This window comes from Musa acuminata, chromosome BXJ2-11 (assembly GCF_036884655.1).
Source record: "Musa acuminata AAA Group cultivar baxijiao chromosome BXJ2-11, Cavendish_Baxijiao_AAA, whole genome shotgun sequence".
Classification (NCBI taxonomy): Eukaryota; Viridiplantae; Streptophyta; class Magnoliopsida; order Zingiberales; family Musaceae; genus Musa; species Musa acuminata.
Window position 1 is genome coordinate 25499375 of NC_088348.1, and position 23517 is coordinate 25522891.

Sequence of the window (23517 nt, forward strand, 5' to 3'; positions counted from 1 at the left end):
GTATATGTATATGTATACGTATACATATGTATATGTATACGTATACATATGTATACATATACGTATACATATGTATACATATACATATACATACACATATGTATACATATACATATACATATGTATACATATACATATACATATATATATATATACATATATATATATATATACATATACATATATATATATATATATATACATATACATATATATATATATACATATACATATATATATATGTTTCAGATACACAAATTTGGCTATCTCAGTCATCCGCTACCGACTCCCACCGCCATCTGGGTCGAGGTCGAGCCCGGCGCCGATTTCGCTTCGAGATGGTCGTTCCCCCTTCTTCCTCCGTCGAGGATGGTCCACTTCCTCCTCCTCCGTGCCCCATCTGCCTCGAACCTATAGACCAAGAAGCCTACTTAGATCGTTGTTTCCGTAAGTCTTCTTTCCCCTCTTTTTTCTCCGCTCACCTTGGTCTCAGACTTCTATCATCTTCGCGAGTTAGATCTAAATGTCGACCGCGGTACCGATCAAGAACCGTTTTTGTTGGAAGTGTACCTTACGAACATTGCAACATCTTCGAGTAATCGGTTTTCCTCCTATCAAACGCTAGGGGAAATATCTTTCATAAAGGTTTATCTATCCGTCCTCGAACAAGTTAGAGATGCATCGCATCTCTAAATAGTTTACGGCCTCAAGTAAAAGATATTCAGTATTAGGATGTGCGAAGGCAAATCTAGGAAATCAAGATTATTGTGCCCAACAAGATTGTACCCATCGTTGAACTGACTCTTTGCCACTATCTGATTCCAATAGAATTGGAATTCCTTGTGAATAGAAGGTTTGTAAAAGCAAAGGTGTCGGGTAGCCTGGAGGTTGTCTTCATAAAGAGGAATTCAGAGTTGACCATGCAATAGTCTGCGTAGAGTGGCTCGAGAAACATGACCTTCTGATGAAAAATGATTTATGAAAGGCATGATATTCCATATAGACTAAGAAGGGTTGATAGGTGATTGTAAGCGGCTGCCATTTGACTGATGGAATAGGAGATTGAAATACAAAGCTAGTTTATACAACACTTCCTTGAGGGTAAATACAAATCTACAGCAAGGGCGATTTGAGTACAAGATTGATTCATGTAATAGTTCATCTAGATTTCTGTGGTAAAGACATTTTTGTTTATGGAAAATTGTCACTGAATTTATCTTGGTAAGTCGAACTTCCATGTTTGAAGATAAAGTTCCAAACAATTCATTTTATTAAATTTTTTATTTGAATAGTATTCTCCTGTGAGACCACACCCAAAGTCTTGGCCCCCATTTATGGGAACTTAATTTTCATTCCATATCACTTACCCATCATACTATTATCAATATGTCGACTGTGAGAGTCCTACTGCAATCTGGTAGACTTATTGGTCCAAGAAGCTGGATAGGATAGGCCTTAAGAATATGACTCAGAATACTTAAGCCTAATTCACTAGTACTCGGCCCATGTAATCATATATATGAGTTCGATCCATCATCATCTTCTGATGAGACTGTTCATGGTTTACGAATCCTATAATAATCATGTATATGATTCCCTACCTGTGGATATACATATGTATACCCAGGTTTCAATTCTTTATAGTAGGAAGTTTCACATAATGCATAATTGCAAATGACTATGTATAATCACAGTAATGTTATGTATAATGGGCTTCATTATTTATGTGTATTTTCCATCCTTAAACAGAAGACTAAATGTGAAACAATTTTGATCTAACGAACAAGAAATTGTACTTTTCATATATGAGGGGCTGTAAATAAAGCAGTCAAAGAAAGGACAATAATTAAGTACTCTTTTCTTTTACTATTACATCTTGGATTTTTTTTTTAAGATCACATCTTTTCACACATTCAGAGTCAAGTAGATGAACATCACTTTATTCATAATTTATAAATATTTATTATAATTTATTTATTCGTCAAATCATAAGTGAAAAAGTAAACATAGTGATGTTAATTTGATGAATCATCCAAGTGGCTCTATCTAGTAGTAGAGGAAGGTTCTCTCTCCACTGGAATTCGATTTAGTATTAGTGGGAGGCTGCTTTGAAAATAAAAAACAAAAAAAATTCAGCAACGTTGAGTAGGAACCCTAAAAGTTAACTGAAAATGAATGCATGATAAAAAATAAATCATTCCATTGGCATATATCAAATACCCGAAGGAGTACTTCCTCAACAGCGGATAGAGAGGTTTTATCCTACGGGCTACGAGATGAGTTTGTATTCTCCCAACAACGAATGGAGGCAAACTCATATCGCACTCTCAACAACGGATGGAGTGGTGTCCCTTACCTGCCAAAGTGGGGACACGTTCCTCCAGACAACAGATGGAGGAACCGTCCAATCATCACGTTTGACGGCCCGTTAATTCCCGGAGGGAATCACCCTACTTGCCCTCGGTAGGGAAATAACATAATCTCACACTGTTCATGTCTATATCGGGATGAAACAACACATTTAAAACATCTCTTTCAAATGTCAACAATATCAAATAATACAAATTAGCTCTCAATTGACTTGAACCCTAGTTCAATCGATCCCATTTAAACTTGATTTACTAGACCATAACTGAACTGATCTCTAATACTCATTTAACTAGTTTGGAACTATCCTAGACTAGTATAATTTGGACTAGATTAGGTTTAATTTAGGTTAAATTGACTTGAATAAGTCAAACCAATTCGGAATCACCCTGAATTGATCTAGACTAATCAAGTTTGGTTTAGTTCAATTAACGTTTGAGCTCAAATCTAACAATTACATAATATTAGACTAGGTTAGGTCGACTCATATACTGATCATGTGCACTCCACATAACTGTGCATGCACCATAGTAGGTTGGGCCAACCTTGGCCCATGGACTGGTCATATGCATCACACATGACTGCCCATGTTGGGCTGGGTTGGGTTAGCCTGCGGTCTAGGGCCTGACCCGCGAATTAGGTCGGGCCTACGGGTTGAGCCTAGTCTACTGACTGAGCCTAGCTAGTGGGCTGTGGCCTGACCTATGGGTTGGGCCTAGTTTGCAAGCTGTTTTAACCCTATGCCTATCCAATTTTATCAATATTGAATTATGACAGCATATATTCATTAACAATAATACATTAAAACATAACAACAGATTAAAGAATAAGATTGAAAGATAAATTTCAATACAAGGAAATGACATTTTTAATTTAATACAAATTAGAAATCATATTTTCAATACATATGACATGAATAATTTCAACATGATCTAATCAAACAGTAAAATTCTAAATTTTAAAAAAGGATAAAAATTTTCAGATAATATATTATAATCTAACAATAAAAATTTTAATAATTAAAGGATTAAGAAATATTTTTTTTGAACTACTCATAGTATATTTTAATCTAGATAAGATTAAAAGGTAAATTGCAATACGAGGAAATAACATTCCTAATCCAAATATAAAAAATCAAATATCATGTATTTAATACATAAAATATGTATAATTTCAGTGTATTTAAACCTAAAGAAACCTTTAAAGAGGATTGAAGAATCCCTTAAAAACTTTAGATAATATATCTTAATCCAACCATAAGTATTATGACATTAAAAAATTAATAAATATTTTCAAATTATAAAAATTTTAATATTTAAGCAATCGAAATAAAAACTTTTATTTTTAAGAAAGGTAGGGAAACCTATATCTCGTCAGCAGGATGTAACTTTTCGTTCCTCCCGCTGTTGGGCCCGACTAGGTGAGGAACGAAGGAGAGATCTCTCCCCTTAAATAGGAGGAGGTGAGCCTCCATTAAAAGAAATTTATCTTAATTTTTATATTTATTTAATATGAATTATTTCTATTTAATATATTAATAAATGTGATATCATCCTATTTGGAATGCTTAATAGTCATTTCCTAATTCGTAATGACAAACAAGGAAACAAGATTAATATTTCCTAAATTACAATGGTAAGTAAGGAAATAAAAATTGATTCCTAAATTAAATATTTGATTTGATTACATTTACTTTCTAGACACTTTTTGTCTTTTTTATTTTATATTTTTGCATCTATTTTTTCCAGATTGAAGGAAATTTCCACATGGATGCATTTATGTAACTTGATGAAAGTAAGATCTTGGTCCAGAGATGAGATAACTGTTATTGATTTTAGACCTAAAGTCTATGAGGGTTTTAGGTCCATGGTAATGTGTGCCAATGTTCATGTGAAAAATTAACAAACGGTGGGATAGGAGGAAATAAGGTAAGAGATGCAAACATTGGTTTGGGTTCTTCTCGTCTCACTTTCCTTTTTTTTCCCTCTTCATCTGTTATGAGTAGAGCAGATTTAACAAAACACTGACTATATTTATTTCTCTAATATATTTTTGTTAGTGTCCTGAGTAGTACACAAATGTAACAAACTGATATTTATACTACAAATGGTTCTTGTATTGATATAATTGTACCTAGTAATCCTGAAGTTTGTTACTCGCCAAGTACATGCCTACAGATCTATATGATCTTTAACCATTTAAAGATTGTGAAATTCCACAAGCAGCAAATGTTGCAAACTGTTTGATGGAAATTATCGTGAAGGTTGACTTCAAATTAGGTCAAGGTGATGGAGGACCTTTGGTCATGCTCAAGGAGACTTCCTCTTTAATTATCAACAGCTGTAGTTTGTTCAATAACTTAAAGACACTTTGAGTGGGATGGTCTCTTTTGTTTTACCAACAAATCGTAGATCCCAACTATTTAGTATTGTCTACATGAATGTTTTCTTTGTCATTGATCTCTGCTGAGGACAATATGAATAGCATTCTCACTTTTATAACACGCTATAGATCCCAACCATTTGGGTTTTGCAACATGGATCCTTTTTTACCCTTGTGCATCCATTAACATTATCACCTTCGTGGTATGACTAAACTAACAGGCTTTGTTCCACGAGAACTTTCTTTCTTTGTTAGCTTAGATAAATTTGACTCTAGGAAAATTAAGCATTTCTCCTAGAGTTACCTGTGTTTCAAGTGTTTGTGGCTTGTAATACTTGTTATGTTTCAATTTTTTGGATGTATTTGACTTATTAATAGTATGCAAATATCTATAAAAATATTCATAATGGGGAAAAAAAATTGAATGTCTTATAGTTAGCATTCTTGTAAGTAAACACTGTTTTAGAATGTCATAGAAGATATTCTCAATGATTTTCCTGCTATGATATTTTTAGAAGATCAACAGTTATGATGGATCATTGGTATGCATAATTCTTATTCTTCTATATGATGTGTCACTTTTCACTATTCACTTACAGATGCATTTTGCTATCGGTGTATTTCTCAGTGGATTAGATATGTTGATAGCAAACACGTACAATCTGTGACTTCAGTCAAATGCCCTCTTTGCAAGGTGAGCTTATACATCAAGACATTTAATTAATGAAGATTAAGATATTTGCCAGGGAAGAATTATATTATTTATATGATTCTTTAAAATTTAGGCAATGTAACATGAGATTACAGTAGAAAGATACAATGAATCTCCAATCTAACTTCATTGATCATAATTATAATAACAATGACCTAGACAACACATCTTAAATCATATATCCATCTTCGTTAAAGGGTATACATTAATAAGAACACTCTTTCTAAAATGTTTTTATTATTTTTTGATAAATATTTTCAGATGAAACTGAGTTTTTAATTATTATTTAAAGAATAAAAGACCTCAATGAAGCATATGGTGACAGCCTTTGGAAACAAAATAAGTTCCTGCTGTACTTACAGAAGTGCAACATATATTTTTGTTTGAGCATGACCAACAAGTAATTAATAGTACGTTAATGATATTATTCTTAAACTTGTTTCAGATATTTCATGTATGAGGTACTTTGTTTTGTTATACATCTTGCAGATTGAGAATTTTTCTATTGTTCATGACTTCAATGGTAAAAGCTTTCAGAGACACTATGTGAATCAAGATTTTGGAAAGAGGTTTGTGGGCTGATCATCTTTCTTTCTCTTCTTGATGGGTAAAAGACAAAAGATTCATGATTGATGTTGCTTGTTAGAATATCAGTCCATGAACTTTATAACAAGAATAATAGGAACAACTATTCATAGTTGTCGGTGGTCTTCTATGTGAGTCCTCCGTCACCATTGAGCTTAGCTCACAAGTGTTGTGTTTGTTAATTCTGCAGACATCTTTCAGATGCTCATGATTTTAGAATGAAGTTTTATGTCAGCCAAATAGGTACTTTGCGGGTTATTACTTCCAGTTTCTTTCATTATCTCTTATAATATGAACTGACAAATTTTAGCAGATCATGCAAATGATATGTTCAATGTGGAACAATATTGGAAGCGGCGTAAGTATTTCCAGAAAAATATTTGGATTCAAGATTGGCTAAAGAGGGAAGTTCAGACTCTTACTCAGGTATTTGATCATGACTGTCTATAATTTTTTTAATTTTGTTAATTAGGCATCTAAATTTGAATTTTGACTTGTAAATGTTTTTTTACCACCCAGGCATCTATATTTTATATTCAGAATGATATCCTTTTTTTAATTGGTTCAGAGCTTCTATTGATGAAATATTCTTGAACAATGAGGGCGTAGAAGACCAGTTGACACTCAAGGATGTCTATTCTGTTGGCTATGCAGAACTCATATCGACAACGAGAAATCTTCATGTTTCCTCTGGTCATGCAATTAATTTAAAAGGAGGAGATTAGGAAACATCTTATGACTCAATTCATTTTTCATCAAGGAGTACTTTTATGAAATAAAAATTTATTCATGTCATTTTTTTGGAAAGGGAAAAAAATATCATTTAAAATTCCCCCATTGGGCCATGGAATCACATCAGAGTTGCTAAGCAGATTCGTAACGTCTAGCAAATTACGATGAACTCAACATTGTGGAAGTCTTCCTGGCTCCATCACTAAGAGTCCAATTCTCAGCCATAATGGGTTATGCACCTTTCAAGGGTAATGACTCGCTGGCCCCTCAGATGAATCAACAGGATGGTCCCCATTATTAGTAAGGGTAATGACTCTACATTGAGTAGCCTAGTTAATGCCAATGAATATATTTGATGTTCCCATAAAAGCACCAAGACTATAAAAGCTGTAGCACTTGTTGATAAATATCAACATACCATGTTAGTCATTTTTTTAAAATTTTTTTTGTTAAATCAGGTGTGTCTTAACTTACAAATATGATTTAGATAAACCTTCTTTTGTTGTTTTTAATTAATGAAAACAATATATAGAACAAGAGAATGTTAAACTACAAGTCAGATGCCCTGCTCGAACCATGATTTTGACAATGTATACAAATATTGTCCCGGTCTAGTGATAGAGGACAGAGTTATAAGCTTCAAGAAAGGTTTGACATGAAAGAATCAAGCATTTTCTGGTACTCCTTGATACTTTAGAATGGAAGAATACAAGCATAATAAGTGATTCCTTAGCACAGAAGCATACAAGCATAGTCATTGATAGTCTAGCACAGAAGCACACTTGTAATCACATGCTTGATGATATACCTAGGCATGTCAGTATTAGTATAAGTTCATCTAACACACACTAGAAGTGTCTGATAGATGCTATGTTATGGTTGGCATTAGTTTATTTTACAATAATAGTTGTATTATATGTCTTACTCAGAAATATGAATATTCATCCATGTGAAGAAGGCTTAGAATAGTTTTGTTTACAAATATGCCACTATCAGATTTGACATCTGGTCATATTCTTAAAAGGTGACTATTAAGAACATTGCCGATGATGAAATTTTATGTCTCTTTTGAATGCCAGAAGTTCCATTCTAGTGCAATAAAGTTGTGTTCATTTGTAACTTTTGGAACATATGTTGCCTGTTGGTGTTGTGGAGACCTAAAGTGGCTTTGCTATAATGGTTCTCATAAATATTTCCCTAATTGTTCTGATGGATTTGTTAATTTAGTGAGTTAATCCTGACAGATAGTAGGTACTTATATACAAAGTTTTTAATTTCGAATGATACCGCTCGTACCGGGCGGTATGTATCGGTCCGCCGGCAAACTGGTACGCGGACCGCTCGCTATCGGGCGGTATCGTTGATTGGAGTTGTTTCTGCCTCATTACCACGCGAAATCGGTCAGTGACGGTCGATTTCGACCGTCGCCGCCCACCACGGTGTCACGCACTTAGTTGGTTTTGCCCAAGTTGTGTGGCACCCTTGCGAGTCCGTCCGCAAATGTCAGCCTTCCCGAAACCTCCTATCGTCCCTTAGGACCTACAAAAGAGAAAACGAGTTAGAGAAAGCATCTTACTTGGGATCCACAAGCAATCACTTTAGCAAACACTTCATAGTCAATGCAAATTACAAACATACTATACAAGCTCTAAACGTTCGCACAACAAAGGGTCCAAAATGGCCCACTATAGATCGAAATCCCCACAAGTGCTCACATGACACAACCTTTGTTTGCAAGCCTAGGACGTCCACCAAAACCAAAGAAAATGGGGCTGTTAAGCCTACTGCCAGCCCTTTACATGCTGTGTAAAGCATGAATAAAATCGAAAGACACGGACATACATGAGCATTACATCAAACACCCCATTTACAGTTTTATCCATGACATTCTCCCCCACTTATTTCTTTGATGTCCTCGTCGAAGCCTTTGCAGACACTGCATCTCCTCGCCTTTGCTGAGTCTTCAATCTTCTGCTCGAGTTGCAATGCGTCTCTTGGCTCCCAGCTGGACTCCGCCGCTATTGTTGACCAGTCAAACTTTGATCCACCATGTTGCTTCAGCTCGTCAAAGACTCTTGACTCTGGTGTGGGGTCGGTTGAGTTGTGTTGATCCCTGTTGTTTCCTACGGATCCCTAAGATGAAGGAAAAGACCATCTTTAGTATTTACTAGTCTCTCAAATGCTTCATGCTGCTTGAACTAGGTGGATGCTTATTGGAGTTTTAACGAGCATCGCCTCGCATACTTTAAAGTTTTTGGGTCATTCCTCCGTAAAATTTGCCCATCGATTTTTCTTTCACTTAGTCGTCACTTTCAGGTAGGTTCGCATCACTTCCGTTTTCAATTGACATTCTGTTGGGAAATGAAGCGGATAATCTACTCTCAGTAGTACTAATCACTAATGGTGAGGATTTGACAACTATTGTCTTCTATTCAATTTCTTCGAAGGGTCTTTGAACCTGTGCAGATCTCCTTTGCTGGATAGATAAGATAATTGGGGTACTTGGTTTCGTCCATTTTCTTAATAGTTGAGAAGGCAAAGGCTACTTGACTTTGCCCGTCTCCTCGAGGGTTGTACTCCATGCATCGAGTTGGTTACTAGCCTTCGCTTGCTCTTTGCTTACACTTTTGAAGCACTCGAAGTGTTTGCACTCCTTACGGTGAGTTAGTTACTATGGTTCACCTTCTCAATGCCATCAAACTTTTGGAATGCAAGAAGTTGTTTTCACCCCAACTTAGAGTAAGTCTTTAGTAGTTTTGGTCGCCTTTGGGATTGCACTGTATTCTCCATCATCTTTGCCGCCTACTCCTCTGAGTTGCAAAGGTACAGCACTTCGTACTATTTACTTCGTTCCGCGGTCAACCCGAAGTCCTTCACTTTCAGTTATCTTGATGAGAAGCTCGTTGACACCGGTCTTACGAAATTTCTTGACCTCTGCCCTTCAGCCTTGTCTCGATACTTGGAGTTTGCCTCTGCATTCTCCACCTTCTCGGCCCCTTTTACGACCAAGCGCTTTCCCTCCATGAGAATAAGGGCGATGACTTCACGGAAGTCCCACCTCTGCGGTATTATGGCGGTGCCATGCCCATGACCCTACTATCCGTCGCCTCACATCTACATCCCTTTCTTCGCGATCGGTAGATATGCCTCTATGGCACTGTAGCACTCCTCCGAGTCCACCTCCATTCTAATTGATGCTTGGCTTTGGGTAGCTAAGGCCCTTTGGACTTGTCATCGTTTTCTCGCCCCTTTCGATCCCCTGCTTCAATACCTTTGTGTTCTTCGAGCAGTTCTTTTGGTCGATAGAAAGACAGACTACGACTCCTATGCATGGCCTCCGCTATCATGTTGTAGAGTTCGCACTGATTCTATTATCCTTAGCTTCCTTGATAGCAACGTTCACTTACTCGGTCTTGTCCTCTGACTTATCAGGCTCCCTTAAGCGAATATGAGCTCTAGAGTATTCCAACTCTTCAGCCGCTGCAATCATACCTCTGCATGATTAAGTCCCCCCTATGGGACTCATTGGTTTTTGGGTAGCTAAGTCCCTATGGGCTTGTCGTCGCTTCCTCGCCCCTTTCGACCCCCTGCTTTAACACCTCTGTGTTCTCCGAGCAGTTTTCCTTGGTCGATAGAAAGACAGATTACAACTCCTATGGATGGCCTCCACCATCACGTTGTAGAGTTCGCGCTGATTTTGTTCTCCTTAGCTTTCTTGGTAGCAATGTTCGTTTCCTCGCCCTTGTCCTCTGACTTACTGGGCTCCCTTAAGTGAATATGAGCTCTGGAGGAGTCAAACTCTCCAATTGCTCCGATCATACCTCTGCATGATCAAGTCCCCCCCTTCCCCCCATGAGACTCATTGGTACTTGCATTCGGTATACTCATTCGGTGGTCCACAACCCTTATATGCTGATGACCAAGGTTTTTATCCGATGCACCCACGAAAGACATGCCTCTGCGGTACTATGACATTTGCTCTTTGAATCCATAGCCTTTCTTATCGTCATGTTCGCCGAAGTGGAGCTCCCAATAGCTCCCGATCATACCTCCGTATGATCTAGTCCCTCGCGGAACTAGTTTCGTGTGTATCGCATTGCCACGAACTGTTCCACCACGATCCGCTGCACCATGTCGCCTCTTGGTGACATCTCCATTGCATTTTGATTATTGTTAGATGAACTCAAATTGCGATCCCTCCATGTATGGCCTCTGCTAACACATCATAGGGCCTCTTTCACCTTCGATTGTGTTCGCTCATTTGGCAATCGACTTTCGTCCACCCGCTCTTGGGTCACACCTAGACGAAGCACCGCTCAAGGACAGTCCATCCCCTAGAAGCTCCCAAAGTCCACTGACTTTGCTAAAAATGGTACACCATTGTCTGGATCCTAGGCCTCTACCCCCCACCAACACAATCTCCGTTGCGCATTGCTTCCTTCATGGCAACTTGAATGGCAGCATTGTGGTGTCTTTTCTTCAAGAGTACCCGCCTCTGTGTCCTCTTGTCCCATGCCAAGGCCTTCTGAACCCAACTTCGTCTCCGCAAGTTGAGTCTCCTTAGTTCCTCCATCAAATACGTCTTCGAGATAGGGTGCATGTGCCTCGAAGCTCCCTTCGTCTTTAGCACCATGCAGGATCAGTCAACTCCATCAGAATGAAGGACCTACGGAACAATATGATCATGCTCTCGCCTCTACAAGAGTTCATGTCCTTAACCTCTGTCCAAGGAAATCTTTGTGCCTCCGCTCCATGTTCCATCTTCTATGTCGTTTTTCGTCATGCGGCTTGGGTACTTCACTAAGTTACACCAAAGTTGCTCTGCTCCTCGATTTGCATTGAGTTGATGGTGGCACTCGCGCCTGTCATTCCACGGGTCAGCCCTCCATTGAGTCCGATCTCCATATCAGCTTCAAGTGTGCCTTCATTTTGTGTTGCCTCGGGTCACTCCCCCACTTGATCTCGCAATGCATCTATCAATGCATTACCTCATGTGAGATCATGCGATAACCCCTCACCACTCGCTCGGTCTGTTGAGCTTTGTGGGGTTGTTGTCTTGAGGTACTCCTTAACATGTGCGGTCCGTTGTACATGATTCCTACTCTGGAGAACTGAGACTTATCCCTCCGAGGTATCTGTCCCATTGGAGCAACTTCTCTCTTTACATCCTTCCCTCTAGAAGTTTCGGAGATCATCCCCTTGGACTATTTCGCCTTGCTGAACAAACTGTGCATTGTTCTGCCCTCGCAAATGCACTTGCTAGATTGGGACTCCTCGCAAATACAGCCCCTGCTGCACCCCTCAAGGCCTAGCAACATGCTGAATTCACTGCACACTTCAGCCTTATACGGGCGTATCCTTCTCATGCCGAAGAGAAAGTTTCAATGCTCCATGGCACCGAGTTTCGGTCATCTTGGGATGACCACGAATATTCTATCATTCTAAGCCCTCGCATGAGTATCGAATTCTTTGAGTTAGCGATTCCCCTCACTGCTGTGAGCTTTGCATAACTCTTTTGGTCGCTGAACAACCCATTTCACCTTGCATGGTCTCATCCTTTATTAAGCGTCTTACTTGCCTTGAGCACCATCAAGTATGGTTGCTAACGTCGAGCCGTAGCTCGAACTCAGCTATCCTAACCTTTGTACGCTACGTATTCTTCCCAGTTTGCTCATCTTCATGGTGCCTCTTGTGCGAATGGTTGGCCATTCCTCTGAATGCCAATCTCAGATGCTCGCTCCTCTAAGCGACTCATTTTCCCTACATCTCCATGCTCGTTTCTCCCAAATGCAGCCTCGCTAGGTCCCCCACGTTTGCATGCCAAGTGTTTCTATGAGTGCTCGTCCCGCTCTGATACCATATGTCACATACTTGGCTAGTTTTGCCTAAGTCGTGCGGCACCCTTGCGTGTCCGTCCGCAAAGGTCAACTTCCTCGAAACCTCCTAGGGTCCCATAGGACCTACAAAAGAGAAAACAAGTTTGAGAAAACATTTCACTTTGGATCCACAAGCAATCACTTCAGCAAACACTTCATAACCAATGCAAATTACAAACAAACTATACAAGCTCTGAATGGTCTCACAATAAAGGGTCCAAATTGGTTCACTACAAATCGAAATCCCCAAAAGTGCCCACATGACACAACCTTTGTTTGCAAGCCTAGGACGGTCACCAAAACAAAAAAAAATGGAACTGATAAGCCTACTGCCAGCCCTTTACATACTGTGTAAAGTATGAACAAAATCGAAAGACCCGGACATACATGAGCATTACATCAAACACCCCATTTACAGTTTTGTCCGTGACAATGGGGCGACATTAACTGAGGGAGAAGGAAAAAGCGTTATAATACCTAGAGATCCGACGCCACACTCCCTTGATGATCCCGATCCGTCGCTGCCCTCCCTCGTCGAACGTTGTAGATGAGATGTTGCCTCCTCATTTGAGGCGACGAGGCCTCGGCGTCGTCGGCGACTTCTCCTCATCTGCGGGGGGAGAAGAAGCCTCAGCGACGTCTCTAAGGCTTCGCAGGGAGAAGAAAACAAGGTTTCTTCTCCCCATGCTATCATGGACTTAGTTGGAACTGCCTAAGTTGTAAGGCACCCTTGCGGCAATTGTCACACACTTAGCTGGAATTGCCTAAGTTGTGAAGCACCCTTGCGCCAACTTCTCAAACTTTGCTGGGATTGCCTAAGCCATGAGGCGCCCTTGCGATATATGCGTACGCAAAGGGGCAACCTAGTTGCAACCTCGTGCAGGTCCCGAATGACCTATAAAACAGCAAGTTGATTAGTTCGAAAATGAGCGGCGGACAAGTCCTGACGTTTCGCGAAGAGGGAAGCTTTACAAGTAATTCAGTGAGCACTTTGAGTGCAAGAGAAAAAAAGAGAGGAAGGAGAAAACAAGGACTTTAAAAGGTTGAACGAACAGTTGTAAGTCCGCAAACAGCTGCTTATCGAGTGTCGGGCACGAAGGCAAGTTCTCAACAAGTTAACGTGCGAACTTGTGTAAGAGTGTTTAATGCCCGACACTATCTTGAAGCCCCATCCCCCTTGGTGACACCCGGGGGTTCCAGGGTGTTAATATGGTTGATGTTTCACGTGCAGTTGCGACCTGCAGAAAATAGACCGTGGCACATGAAAATGGAGCCATTTTGGGGTAGTTTTGCTTTGCGCGGCGAGCGGTCGCACTACAGCGCTGCAACCTGTTCGAGCTTATATTTTTATAAGCAAAACACACAAAACCAAGGCAAAACCTGTTGCCAAGCATCTGTACAAGTATGTAAATGCGACGAATGGTTCGTTGAACGAAGTTGTTGTGGGTGTGCGACGACTGTTCGTGACATTCTTCCCCACTTAAATTGTCGACGCCCTCGTCAATGCTTGTTGGTAGGCTTTGATGGCTGCTTCTTCATGTCCTAGGGTGTCTTCAAGCTCCTAATTGGCTTCAGTTCGAGGAAGCTTTCACTACTTCTCTAAGTATTCGGTTTGCTCAGCTCCGGTGGGTAGCTTTGTTTGGTGATCCGCTAAAATGGTTTCAACTCGCTTCTCGTAGGAGGCTCTGGTGGGGGGGTAGCCGAGTTGGAACACTTCGAGAAGCAACTTACGGATCTGAGTGGTAGGCTTTCAAGTTGCTGTCGTGAAAAACATTATGAATTTAGAGCCACGTTGTTAGCTACAACTTGTAGGAGACGTTGCCCACTCCACTGATAATTGGGAAGGGTCCTTTATACTTGCGGACCAATCCTTTGTTCACTTTATGCCTAAAGAACTGGAGTGACGCTGGTTGGAGCTTCACCAACACCAAATCACCAACTTTGAACTCCTACGGTTGCCTTTCCAAGTATGCCCACTTCTTCATCTTTTTGACCGCCTTCTCCAAATAAGCCCGCACAATATCTGCATTTTGGTGCTATTCTTTTGCAGTGATATGCCAACGGACTACTCCCAGTATAACCAATAGCCAAGGTGTGAGGAGTCGACGATTGTTGTCCTGTAATGATCTCGAAGGGGCTTTTGTTGGATGCAGAGCTCCGCTGCAAGTTATAGGAGAATTGAGCTATGTCCAACAACTTCACCTAATCTCGTTGGTTGGCACTCACGTAGTGCCGAAGATATTGCTCAAAGAGCGAGTTTATCCTTTCAGTTTGGTCATCTGTCTAGGGGTGGAGGCTTGTGGAGAAGTATAACTTAGACCCCAACAATTTGAATAGCTCGGTCTAGAATCGTCATAGGAATCGAGTTTCTCGATCACTGATGATATTTTGCAGGACTTCCCAATACTTCACCACATTCTTTATCATAAGCTTGGTCACCTCCTCTGTTGAACAGTGTAGGGGTGCCGTAATGAATGTTGCACTTTGAAAATTGATCGACCACCACGAGTATTGATCCGAGTCCCCCTATTGCTGACAAGCTTGATATGAAGTTCAAGGAAATACTCTCCCATGACCTTTTTGGTACGAGCAACGACTCCAAAAGTCCGACCGGCTTCCGTTGCTTCGCCTTATCTTGTTGGCAAGTAAGGTACGTTCGAACATATTCCTCCATATCAGTTCCTATCTTCGACCAATAGAAGGCTCTCTCCATGAGAGCCAATGTTCGATGAATGCCCGGATGTCCAGCCCAAAGGGAATCGTGACACTCTCTCAAGAGTTTACGCCTCAAATTGTCCACTCGAGGAACATAAACCCTATTCCCTTTTGTGTAGACGAGTCCCTCCTTGACCCAAAATCGTCGTGCCTTGCCTTCTTTGATTAGTTGCATTAGGGTTATTGCCTAGGGATTATTGTACAGTCCATCCCTGCTCCATATCAGTTCCTATCTTCGACCAATAGAAGGCTCTCTCCACGAGAGCCAATGTTCGATGAATGCCCAGATGTCCAGCGTAAAGGGAATTGTGACACTCTCTCAAGAGTTCACGCCTCAAATTGTCCACTCGAGGAACATAAACCCTATTCCCTTTTGTGTAGACGAGTCCCTCCTGGACCCAAAATCGTCGTGCCTTGCTTTCTTTGATTAGTTGCATTAGGGTTATTGCCTAGGGATCATTGTACAGTCCATCCCTACTCCATATCAGTTCTTATCTTCGACCGATAGAAGGATCTCTCTACGAGAGTCAATGTTCGATGAATGCCCGGATGTCCAGCCTAAAGGGAATCGTGACACTCTCTCAAGAGTTCATGCTTCAAATTGTCTACTCGAGGAACATAAACCCTATTCCCTTTTGTGTAGACGAGTCCCTCCTGGACCTAAAATCGTCGTGCCTTGCCTTCTTTGATTAGTTGCATTAGAGTTATTGCCTAGGGATCATTGTACAGTCCATCCCTGATCCTGGAAAGGAAGTTGGAGTGCAACTGACTTGCTTGGCCTTCGCCCTCCAATTGCATAGCATTCACTCGCTCCACCTTCCTGCTCAATACATCGGCCATGGCAGTTGCTCTTTTGGGCTTGTACTCTATTATCATATCAAACTCAGCTAGGAAGTCCTACCATCGCACTTGCGTTGGGGAGAGTTTCTTTTGAGTTTGGAAGTAACTCAAAGTGATATTGTTTGTCCTCAGCATAAATCACGATCCGAGAAGATATTGCCGCCAAACTCGTAGACAGTAGACCACCGTTGTTATCTCCTTCTCATGCATCGGATACCGCTGCTTAGTCTCGTTGAGCTTGCGGCTCTCGTAGGCCACCGAGTGACCCTCCTACATGAGTACTCCTCCAATAGCGAAGTCTGAAGCATTTGTATGGACTTCGAAGGGCTCCCTTTACTCCGACAATTTGAGCATTGGTTCTGTAGGGAAATCTAGGGGCGACATCACATGTGCAGCGGAAGAACAGAAAACAAAATCCCCAAATTCCCAAAGATGTGTTCGTCGTCGTGCGAAGATTGGTGCGTAAAATCCGCAAAACTGAAAACCAAGCGTGAGATAGTTGTATTACCTAGGGAGATCGTATATCTCTGAATCCCTGTTGATCTGTAGGAGAGGATGAAGGAGGTCAAGCATCCTCTCTAGTGGTGATCCATGCAGTAGGGCTGCGACGACGCCCCTCAAATCTCCAGACTTGTTATCTAAGGAGGAGAAGAAGAGAGGAGAATAGGAGGTGGCAACCAAGAAAACCTTTGGCCTATAGGTGTTTGGTTTCCTCCTATTTATAGAGGCCCCCTATCAACTTAACCCTAATGGATCATGCCCTATTGGGTATTGGATCTCCATCCAACTACCCAAGCCTCTTAGATTAGTAGATCTCTATCCAATAATCTCTTATTGGCTCTTATTGGATCTCATCCATAGGATCCAATAATTCAAGGGTTTATTGGATATTTAATAAGATAGGGGGTCCGGCGAATATCTCATATTCGAACCTTTACTCGTCGGAATGTCTACCATATGTGTGTGACCCTCTAGGTCTAATATCGAGCTGAGCGTGAGTTATACCTATCAAAACTCTTTCTAGCTTAGTGACTCATCGACTGCTGACGTACTAGGCCACTACGCCGTAGTCCCCAGACGATACAGGGGAATCCAATCCTTTGGACCTATTTGTCCTTAGTTACCGTGTATCTATAGTCCTTTATACATCTAATACCTTAGATATCATATACTGGGCATGGTATTGTCGGGCCCATACAGTTTTTACTCGAATCTCGCTCTAATCGGATTCTCCTGGAGAACTCTTTCTCTCTCAATCCGAATAACCCTGGCCAGGGATTTGTTTGAGCAAGAACACATGAAATATTTTTTTCATGACATCGAGAGCGGATGATCCTCTATCGACACTCAATAGCCCTCGTAAGGTTGACTACCACTCCCGATGATCGGTTGTGCTAGATCTGGAACCTCCAGACTTATAAGTCCGGTATCAAAGAGTGGAGTATTAAACTATTAATAGAGGACATCCTTGGTGTCTCAAATCTAAGGACCAAATACACCATTGGGACGACGGAATCGCTGTATGACAATATGGCATCATCAACCATCCAGCATTCCGTGAGCGGATCAATTAGTTAACTTAATTCTCCAATGAGCACCTACATTGTATCCCTAGTGTCCCTACATGAGCAGCTATGAGATCAGCTGCATCCATTATATGGACGGGTATACAGCACACCAGTCTGTCCGGTTATCTCGATGTCCCTCTCGAGTAACCTATGACCGAGATTATTTAGGATGAGCGGGATGGGATACTTGTTCTTCACCGTCACTTTGTTGAGGGCTCGATAGTCGACGCATAGTCGGAGGCTCCCATCTTGTTTCTTTTAGAAGAGGACTGGAGCTTCGAATGATGCTTTGGAACTACGGATGAGACCGCCACTTAGCAGTTTGTCTAACTGCTTTCTAAGCTCTCTGCCAATTCTGGAGAGGACATGTGATATGGTGGTCTCGCTAGAGGCTTTACTCCCGGCTCCAGCTTAATATGATGATCCACGCTTCTGCGTGGCTGCAGAGTTTTCGGCAACTCGGGTGGCATAAGGTTTATGAACTCCTTCAGAACGTTCGCCACCACAACAGGTTCATGAATGGCCTCCCCATCGAGACATAGGGAGTTTAGGAATGACATTAGCACCAACTTCGTCGCTTGTATGAACTTCATTTCGAGAATCACTTGGAAGTCGTCTGGTGGCACCGCCATCATGCTTGTGCTCCCGCTCCACATTCCGATCTTGATGGGACTCCCTTTGCCAGCCTGAAGATTCGCTTGGCCTTTGAGTTCACCACCTTCTTCCGACTTTGGTTCTTCTTCAAGATTAGCCCAAGTCGCTTTGCTTCTCGGTCGATAATAAAGTTGTGGGTAGCGCCCGTGTCCACCATTGCACGGGTTGTCTGGCCATTGAGCTTGATATCCACGTATATCAGCTCGTTGCTCCTTGCTTTCTGTGGCTTTGCCTTCATGTTCTCCCCTACTTGACCTCACAAGACATTCAACAAACGCATTGCTCTCATCCGGGGTCCTTGCGACTCCTCATCGTCATTGTTGGATTCTGAATTACTTGAACTAAGAGCGACGACCTTGCCCTTCTCCGATTAGGGGGGGTGGATTGAACCTGTTAAGGTGTTAAGTGTTTGTTTCTATGGACAATCTCTCACCATGTGTTATCCTTTGCATAAGAAGCATCCGTAAGATTTTGGGGCCTTGATTTTTGAGTTTGACCCTTTGTGGGAACTCTTCTTCCTTTGTTCGCCCTCGGACTCCCTCCCTCGAGAATATTTCGGTGAGCAATTTTCTGAAGGTTGTTTCTTTTTCCCCAAGTCCTCCGAGGAAACAAAGTCATTGAGCCTTTCCACGGCCGTAATCGTCCCGATCACATCGGTGACATTCCTTGCAATTCCTATTGTGCCCACGATTTCAGGCCATCGAGGAAGCTGAATAGCTTATCCTTTTCGGACATGCCCTGTATGTCCAGCATCAGTGCGGAAAATTGCTTCACGTAGTCCCGAATGGAAGTGCTTTGGCGGAGTTGTTTCAGCTTTCTCCTTGCAACGAACTATGTATTCTTGGGTAGGAATTGAGTTCTCATCTCCCACTTTAAGTCCTCTTATGTGTCAACTCGACACCGACCTTGTTGGATCTCCTCCCAACGGGTTTGCCACCAAAGTTTTGCAACCTCATTCAGATACATGGTTGTTGTCGAAACTTTGGCATCTTTAGAATCGGGCCTTGTAGCCCGAAAATACTGCTCCATGTCAAACAAGAAATTCTCTAGCTCCTTTGCGTCCTTGGCATCCCGTAGCAATGAGGCTCAGGTGCCTTAAGTTTTGTGGCGGCGCAACATTGGTGTTGCTCCCCCCTGCATTTAGTGCCCTTGTGAGCAATGTCACTCTGGAAGTGAGTTCTGCCACGACTTCGTGTAGATTTTGCACGGAGTCTTTGGTGTCTTCTATCAGTCAATCGACTAGGGACTCAACCTTGTTGATTTAAGATTCAGCTTCTTCTTTCAAGCTCTCTACCCCAAGAAGTCTTCATTGGCCTTGGTAGAATTCCTCCAAACTCGCTTCGGGAACATCTAGGCGGGTTTCCGCTATTGTGAGTCTCTCCTTATAGCTCTTTTTCCCAGTTGGCGCTCCAGATTGCGCCTTCTCCGCTCGCGTAGAGTAGCCAACTTCTCGCTCGTCATGTTCGCTGTCGTGCTCCTCCTGAGCAGTTCCAATAGCATGAGAGTGAGTCTGCACTTGCAGCCCACCTATGGCTGCTTGGGGCAATGGTCCGACTTGCCCCGTCTTGTTCGCTACAATGCTTTGCTATGGCGAGATTGTGAAGTTTCTTTGTTGCTTGCTCGAATTGCTTGCCCGCTCTAATACCACAATGTCACGGATTTAGCTGGAATTGTCAAAGTCGTGAGGTGCCCTTACGACAATTGTCATGCACTTAGTTGGAGTTGCCTAAGTCACGAAGTACCCTTGCGCCAACTTCTCATACTTAGCTGGGATTGCCTAAGCCATGAGGTGCCCTTGCGATATATGCGTCCGTAAAGGGCCAACTTAGTTGCAACCTCGTGCAGGTCCCAAAGGACCTATAAAATAGCAAGTTGATTAGTTTGAAAACGAGTTGCGGACAAGTCCCGACGTCTTGCAAAGAGAGAAGCTTTATAAGCAATTCAGCATGCATCTTTAGTGCAAGAGAGAAAAAAGAGGAAGGAGAAAACAAGGACCTTAGAAGGTTGAACGAACAGTTGCAAGTCCGTAAACAATTGCTCACCGGTGTCGGGCGCGAAGGCAAGTTCCCGACAAATTAACATGCGTACTTGTAAAGAGTGTTCAATGCCCGATACTATCCCGAAGCCCCATCCCCCCTGGTGTCACCCTGGGGGTTCCAGGGTACTGAGATGGCTGATGTTTTGTGTGCAGTTACGGTCTACAGAAAGTAAGCCATGACATGTGAAAACGGAGCCATTTTGGGATAGTTTTGCTCGGTGTGGTGAGCGATCGCATTGCAGCGCTACAACCTATTCGAGCTTATATTTTTACAAGCAAAACACATAAAATCAAGGTAAAACATGTTGCCAAACATCTGTATAAGTATGCAAAAGCGACGACCGGTTCGTTGAACGAAGTTGTTGCAGATGTGCGATGATCGTTCGTGACAACGCGAGGAGAAGAAACGAGGTGACGTTGCCTCGACGACGTCTCCCTTTTTTTTATTTTTAACTTTATTATATATATATATATCATTTAACAGGTTGAATGTATGGCTTTAAACAATGGGAACAGGTAAGTGGGAAATTTTCTATTTGTATTTGCATCTTTTTAACATATGTACAAGTTTGTGAATGGCTAAATACAAGCAATTTGGTTTTATTTTGTATCTGTTTCGTGATGCATCCCCTCACAGTTCTGCTCAACGATTGACAAACGTGCATGTGTTCCTAGTTGGACATATGCTTGTTAGGCTCAAATTATCAAATTATAGTAGCCTAGCAAAGAATCTCACAAGTGGTTAAAATAAACTGCAACTTTGGATATTGGAACTTGGAAGTGAGGTTAAGATCATGAAAAGGCCATGTAAGGCTCCAATTTTTTTGATGCTTATGAGAATTTGTGATTGTTTAAAATTAGAAGTTTATAGTCCACGTTATGTGCATGTATCCCTTTGGTTAAAAGAATAAACAAGAGTAGCTTACTTAGAAAGATATTATCAAGTGAAAATGGAAGAAAAAGGAGTTGAGATGGGGGATTAGGTAGATGTTGATGATTAGATTCACTTTAAGTAGAAGAAGGGGGATATAGGATACATCTGGGGTTGAAAAGTTTAATGTCTATTCTTTTATATAAAATGCTACAATTTAAGATGCTACTCTATATCCGCTGGGCCTAAATTTTAGTTGACAGAGGATAGTACTATAATATTTCAAGTTATCATAGTGCATCACTATTGTGGTTATAGTTTCTTGAATGCCAATGTTAGTGCTCCAAAACTTGCCACCATACTCATGACATGTATTTAACATTTGGGGTGTGAAAAGTTTTTGTCTATTCTTTTATAGAAAATGCTACAATTTAAGATGCTACTCTCTATATACACGGCCTAAATTTTAGTTGACAGAGGATAAGACTTTAATATCTCAAGTTATCCTAGTGTATCACAGGTGACATGTGAACCATGCAAACATGCATGCCATGGATAAAGAAGGCAGTCGTTTGATCTTTTTGTCTCTGATATTTAATTTTGATCCCTGTAAGAATACATTTGAAGGAAACAGACATGTAAAAATCCTGGATATGTTTGTTTCAGTTTCATATTTGGTGTTTGTGTCAAATGAATACAAATGGATTCTATATTATCCCAGTATGAGAATGAAATAAGTTTGTCTTCTTTCTTAAAATTTCATTTAAGGCCTTTTATGTTAATTCTTACTTGATTAGTTTGTTCAATTTATCAGGCTAATAAAATTTTATATAGGACAAAGATGTTGACATTATCGTGCATCACATTAATGGTGTTGCTGAGACTTTCTTTAGAAGGTAAAGTACCAAACTTCCTCGTGACTGAAAATTGTATTGATTAATGTTAAAGAAATAGCCTCTCTAGTCATAGGTAGCCACATGCATTGATTCACCTAATTTTACTTGAAGTGATTTGTACTGTTTTGTTTTCTTATTATTGCAAATTATTGTTAAATAACATAGAAATTCTGATTTTCTAAATTCTTGTTATGGGGCCTTTTAGCCCTTGACCCATTTTTCTTCTGTTGGCATCCCCAAATCTGGCTCTTCTAATGGATCTTGCATAGACCTTGAAGCCCATTTCTTGCTCATCTTGGTTAGATCAAGTAAAATTTGGCTAATCAATGCCCATTTGTGCCTTTTACGTACATGCTCAACTACATCATTCACCTTTCGTTGAGCAATCGAACATTGCTTTTCTTTTTCTTTCATGAAAATTGTCACTTGATCGTGGATGGTTTGTAGGGAGGCAAAGATTTGGTATAGTAGATGCAAAGTTAAATATCTAATGTTTGTGTGTTTAGTTTTTCTATGCTACGAAGATAAAATAAACATTGAAATTAGCATTTCTTTTGTTATCAAATTATGAAATTAGATTCCTTCTATTTTTGTCATGTTATGTTGAAGGTCTGCAAACATACTAATCATGATCAGAAATTACTGTTGCAGACAACAAAGGGAGGATAACAAGGCCATGGCTGAGCAAAAACGTACCGAGTTCAGGACTTTGCTATCTGAAGCTGCACGACCATTTCTTGCTGGATACACCAAGAGCTTCATCGACGAGCTAGAGTTGTTCCTTGTTTCAGGTTTAAACATGGAAGCATATGATAGATTGTGCGTGCAGCGAATGGGTGAGCTTTCATCTGGTGAAGCAAGTGCAGATGACAGGGAAACGTATGATCAGACTCTTCAGGGTCCTTTCTTGCAACTTTTCAACGAGGAATTAGGAGAATCTGAATAATGTCATTATGATTAACGATGATTAATACAGTTTACCATGTTTAAAATCGAAAAACCAGTGTTTCATAACGGCAAAAACTCCTCATGTATATCTGTCCAGCTCTCCCAGGAATAGCAGCAGTTGCAAATATAGCCATTTATCATTTGGTAGGCTTGCTGACAGTGGAGACAACTATAATGTGAATCTTGTGATACAAATTATATTGTCAAATGGCTGTTGATTTATAAAATTCTTTTAGTTACTTGGAAGGGAGATGGTTTATGTGGCAAACAGCTTGACAAATCTGTTCTTGTTGAGTAAATCATTCTTGTGTGGATTGTAGTCAGTTGAATGCA

The 23517-nt window shown here is 40.9% G+C and overlaps 1 protein-coding gene across 1 annotated transcript; it reads left to right on the forward strand.

Moving 5' to 3' along the window:
• Positions 1-258: 258 nt before the first annotated feature.
• LOC135626449 (uncharacterized) lies at positions 259-23430 on the forward strand. The gene is made up of 7 exons (XM_065131750.1): positions 259-447; positions 5349-5443; positions 5951-6030; positions 6237-6289; positions 6360-6472; positions 22175-22236; positions 22888-23430. The coding sequence occupies exons 1-7, from the start codon at positions 339-341 to the stop codon at positions 23180-23182; spliced, it is 807 nt and encodes a 268-aa protein (XP_064987822.1). The 5' UTR covers positions 259-338; the 3' UTR covers positions 23183-23430.
• The last annotated feature ends 87 nt before the right edge of the window (positions 23431-23517 follow it).

Excerpts from the sequence above, each read along its gene's own strand:
- LOC135626449 (XM_065131750.1), top strand. The coding sequence starts at position 339 with ATGGTCGTTCCCCCTTCTTCCTCCGTCGAGGATGGTCCACTTCCTCCT. Across the intron at positions 6,031-6,236 it reads AATCAAGATTTTGGAAAGAG|ACATCTTTCAGATGCTCATG; the intron begins GTTTGTGGGCTG and ends TTAATTCTGCAG. Across the intron at positions 6,290-6,359 it reads GTTTTATGTCAGCCAAATAG|ATCATGCAAATGATATGTTC; the intron begins GTACTTTGCGGG and ends AAATTTTAGCAG.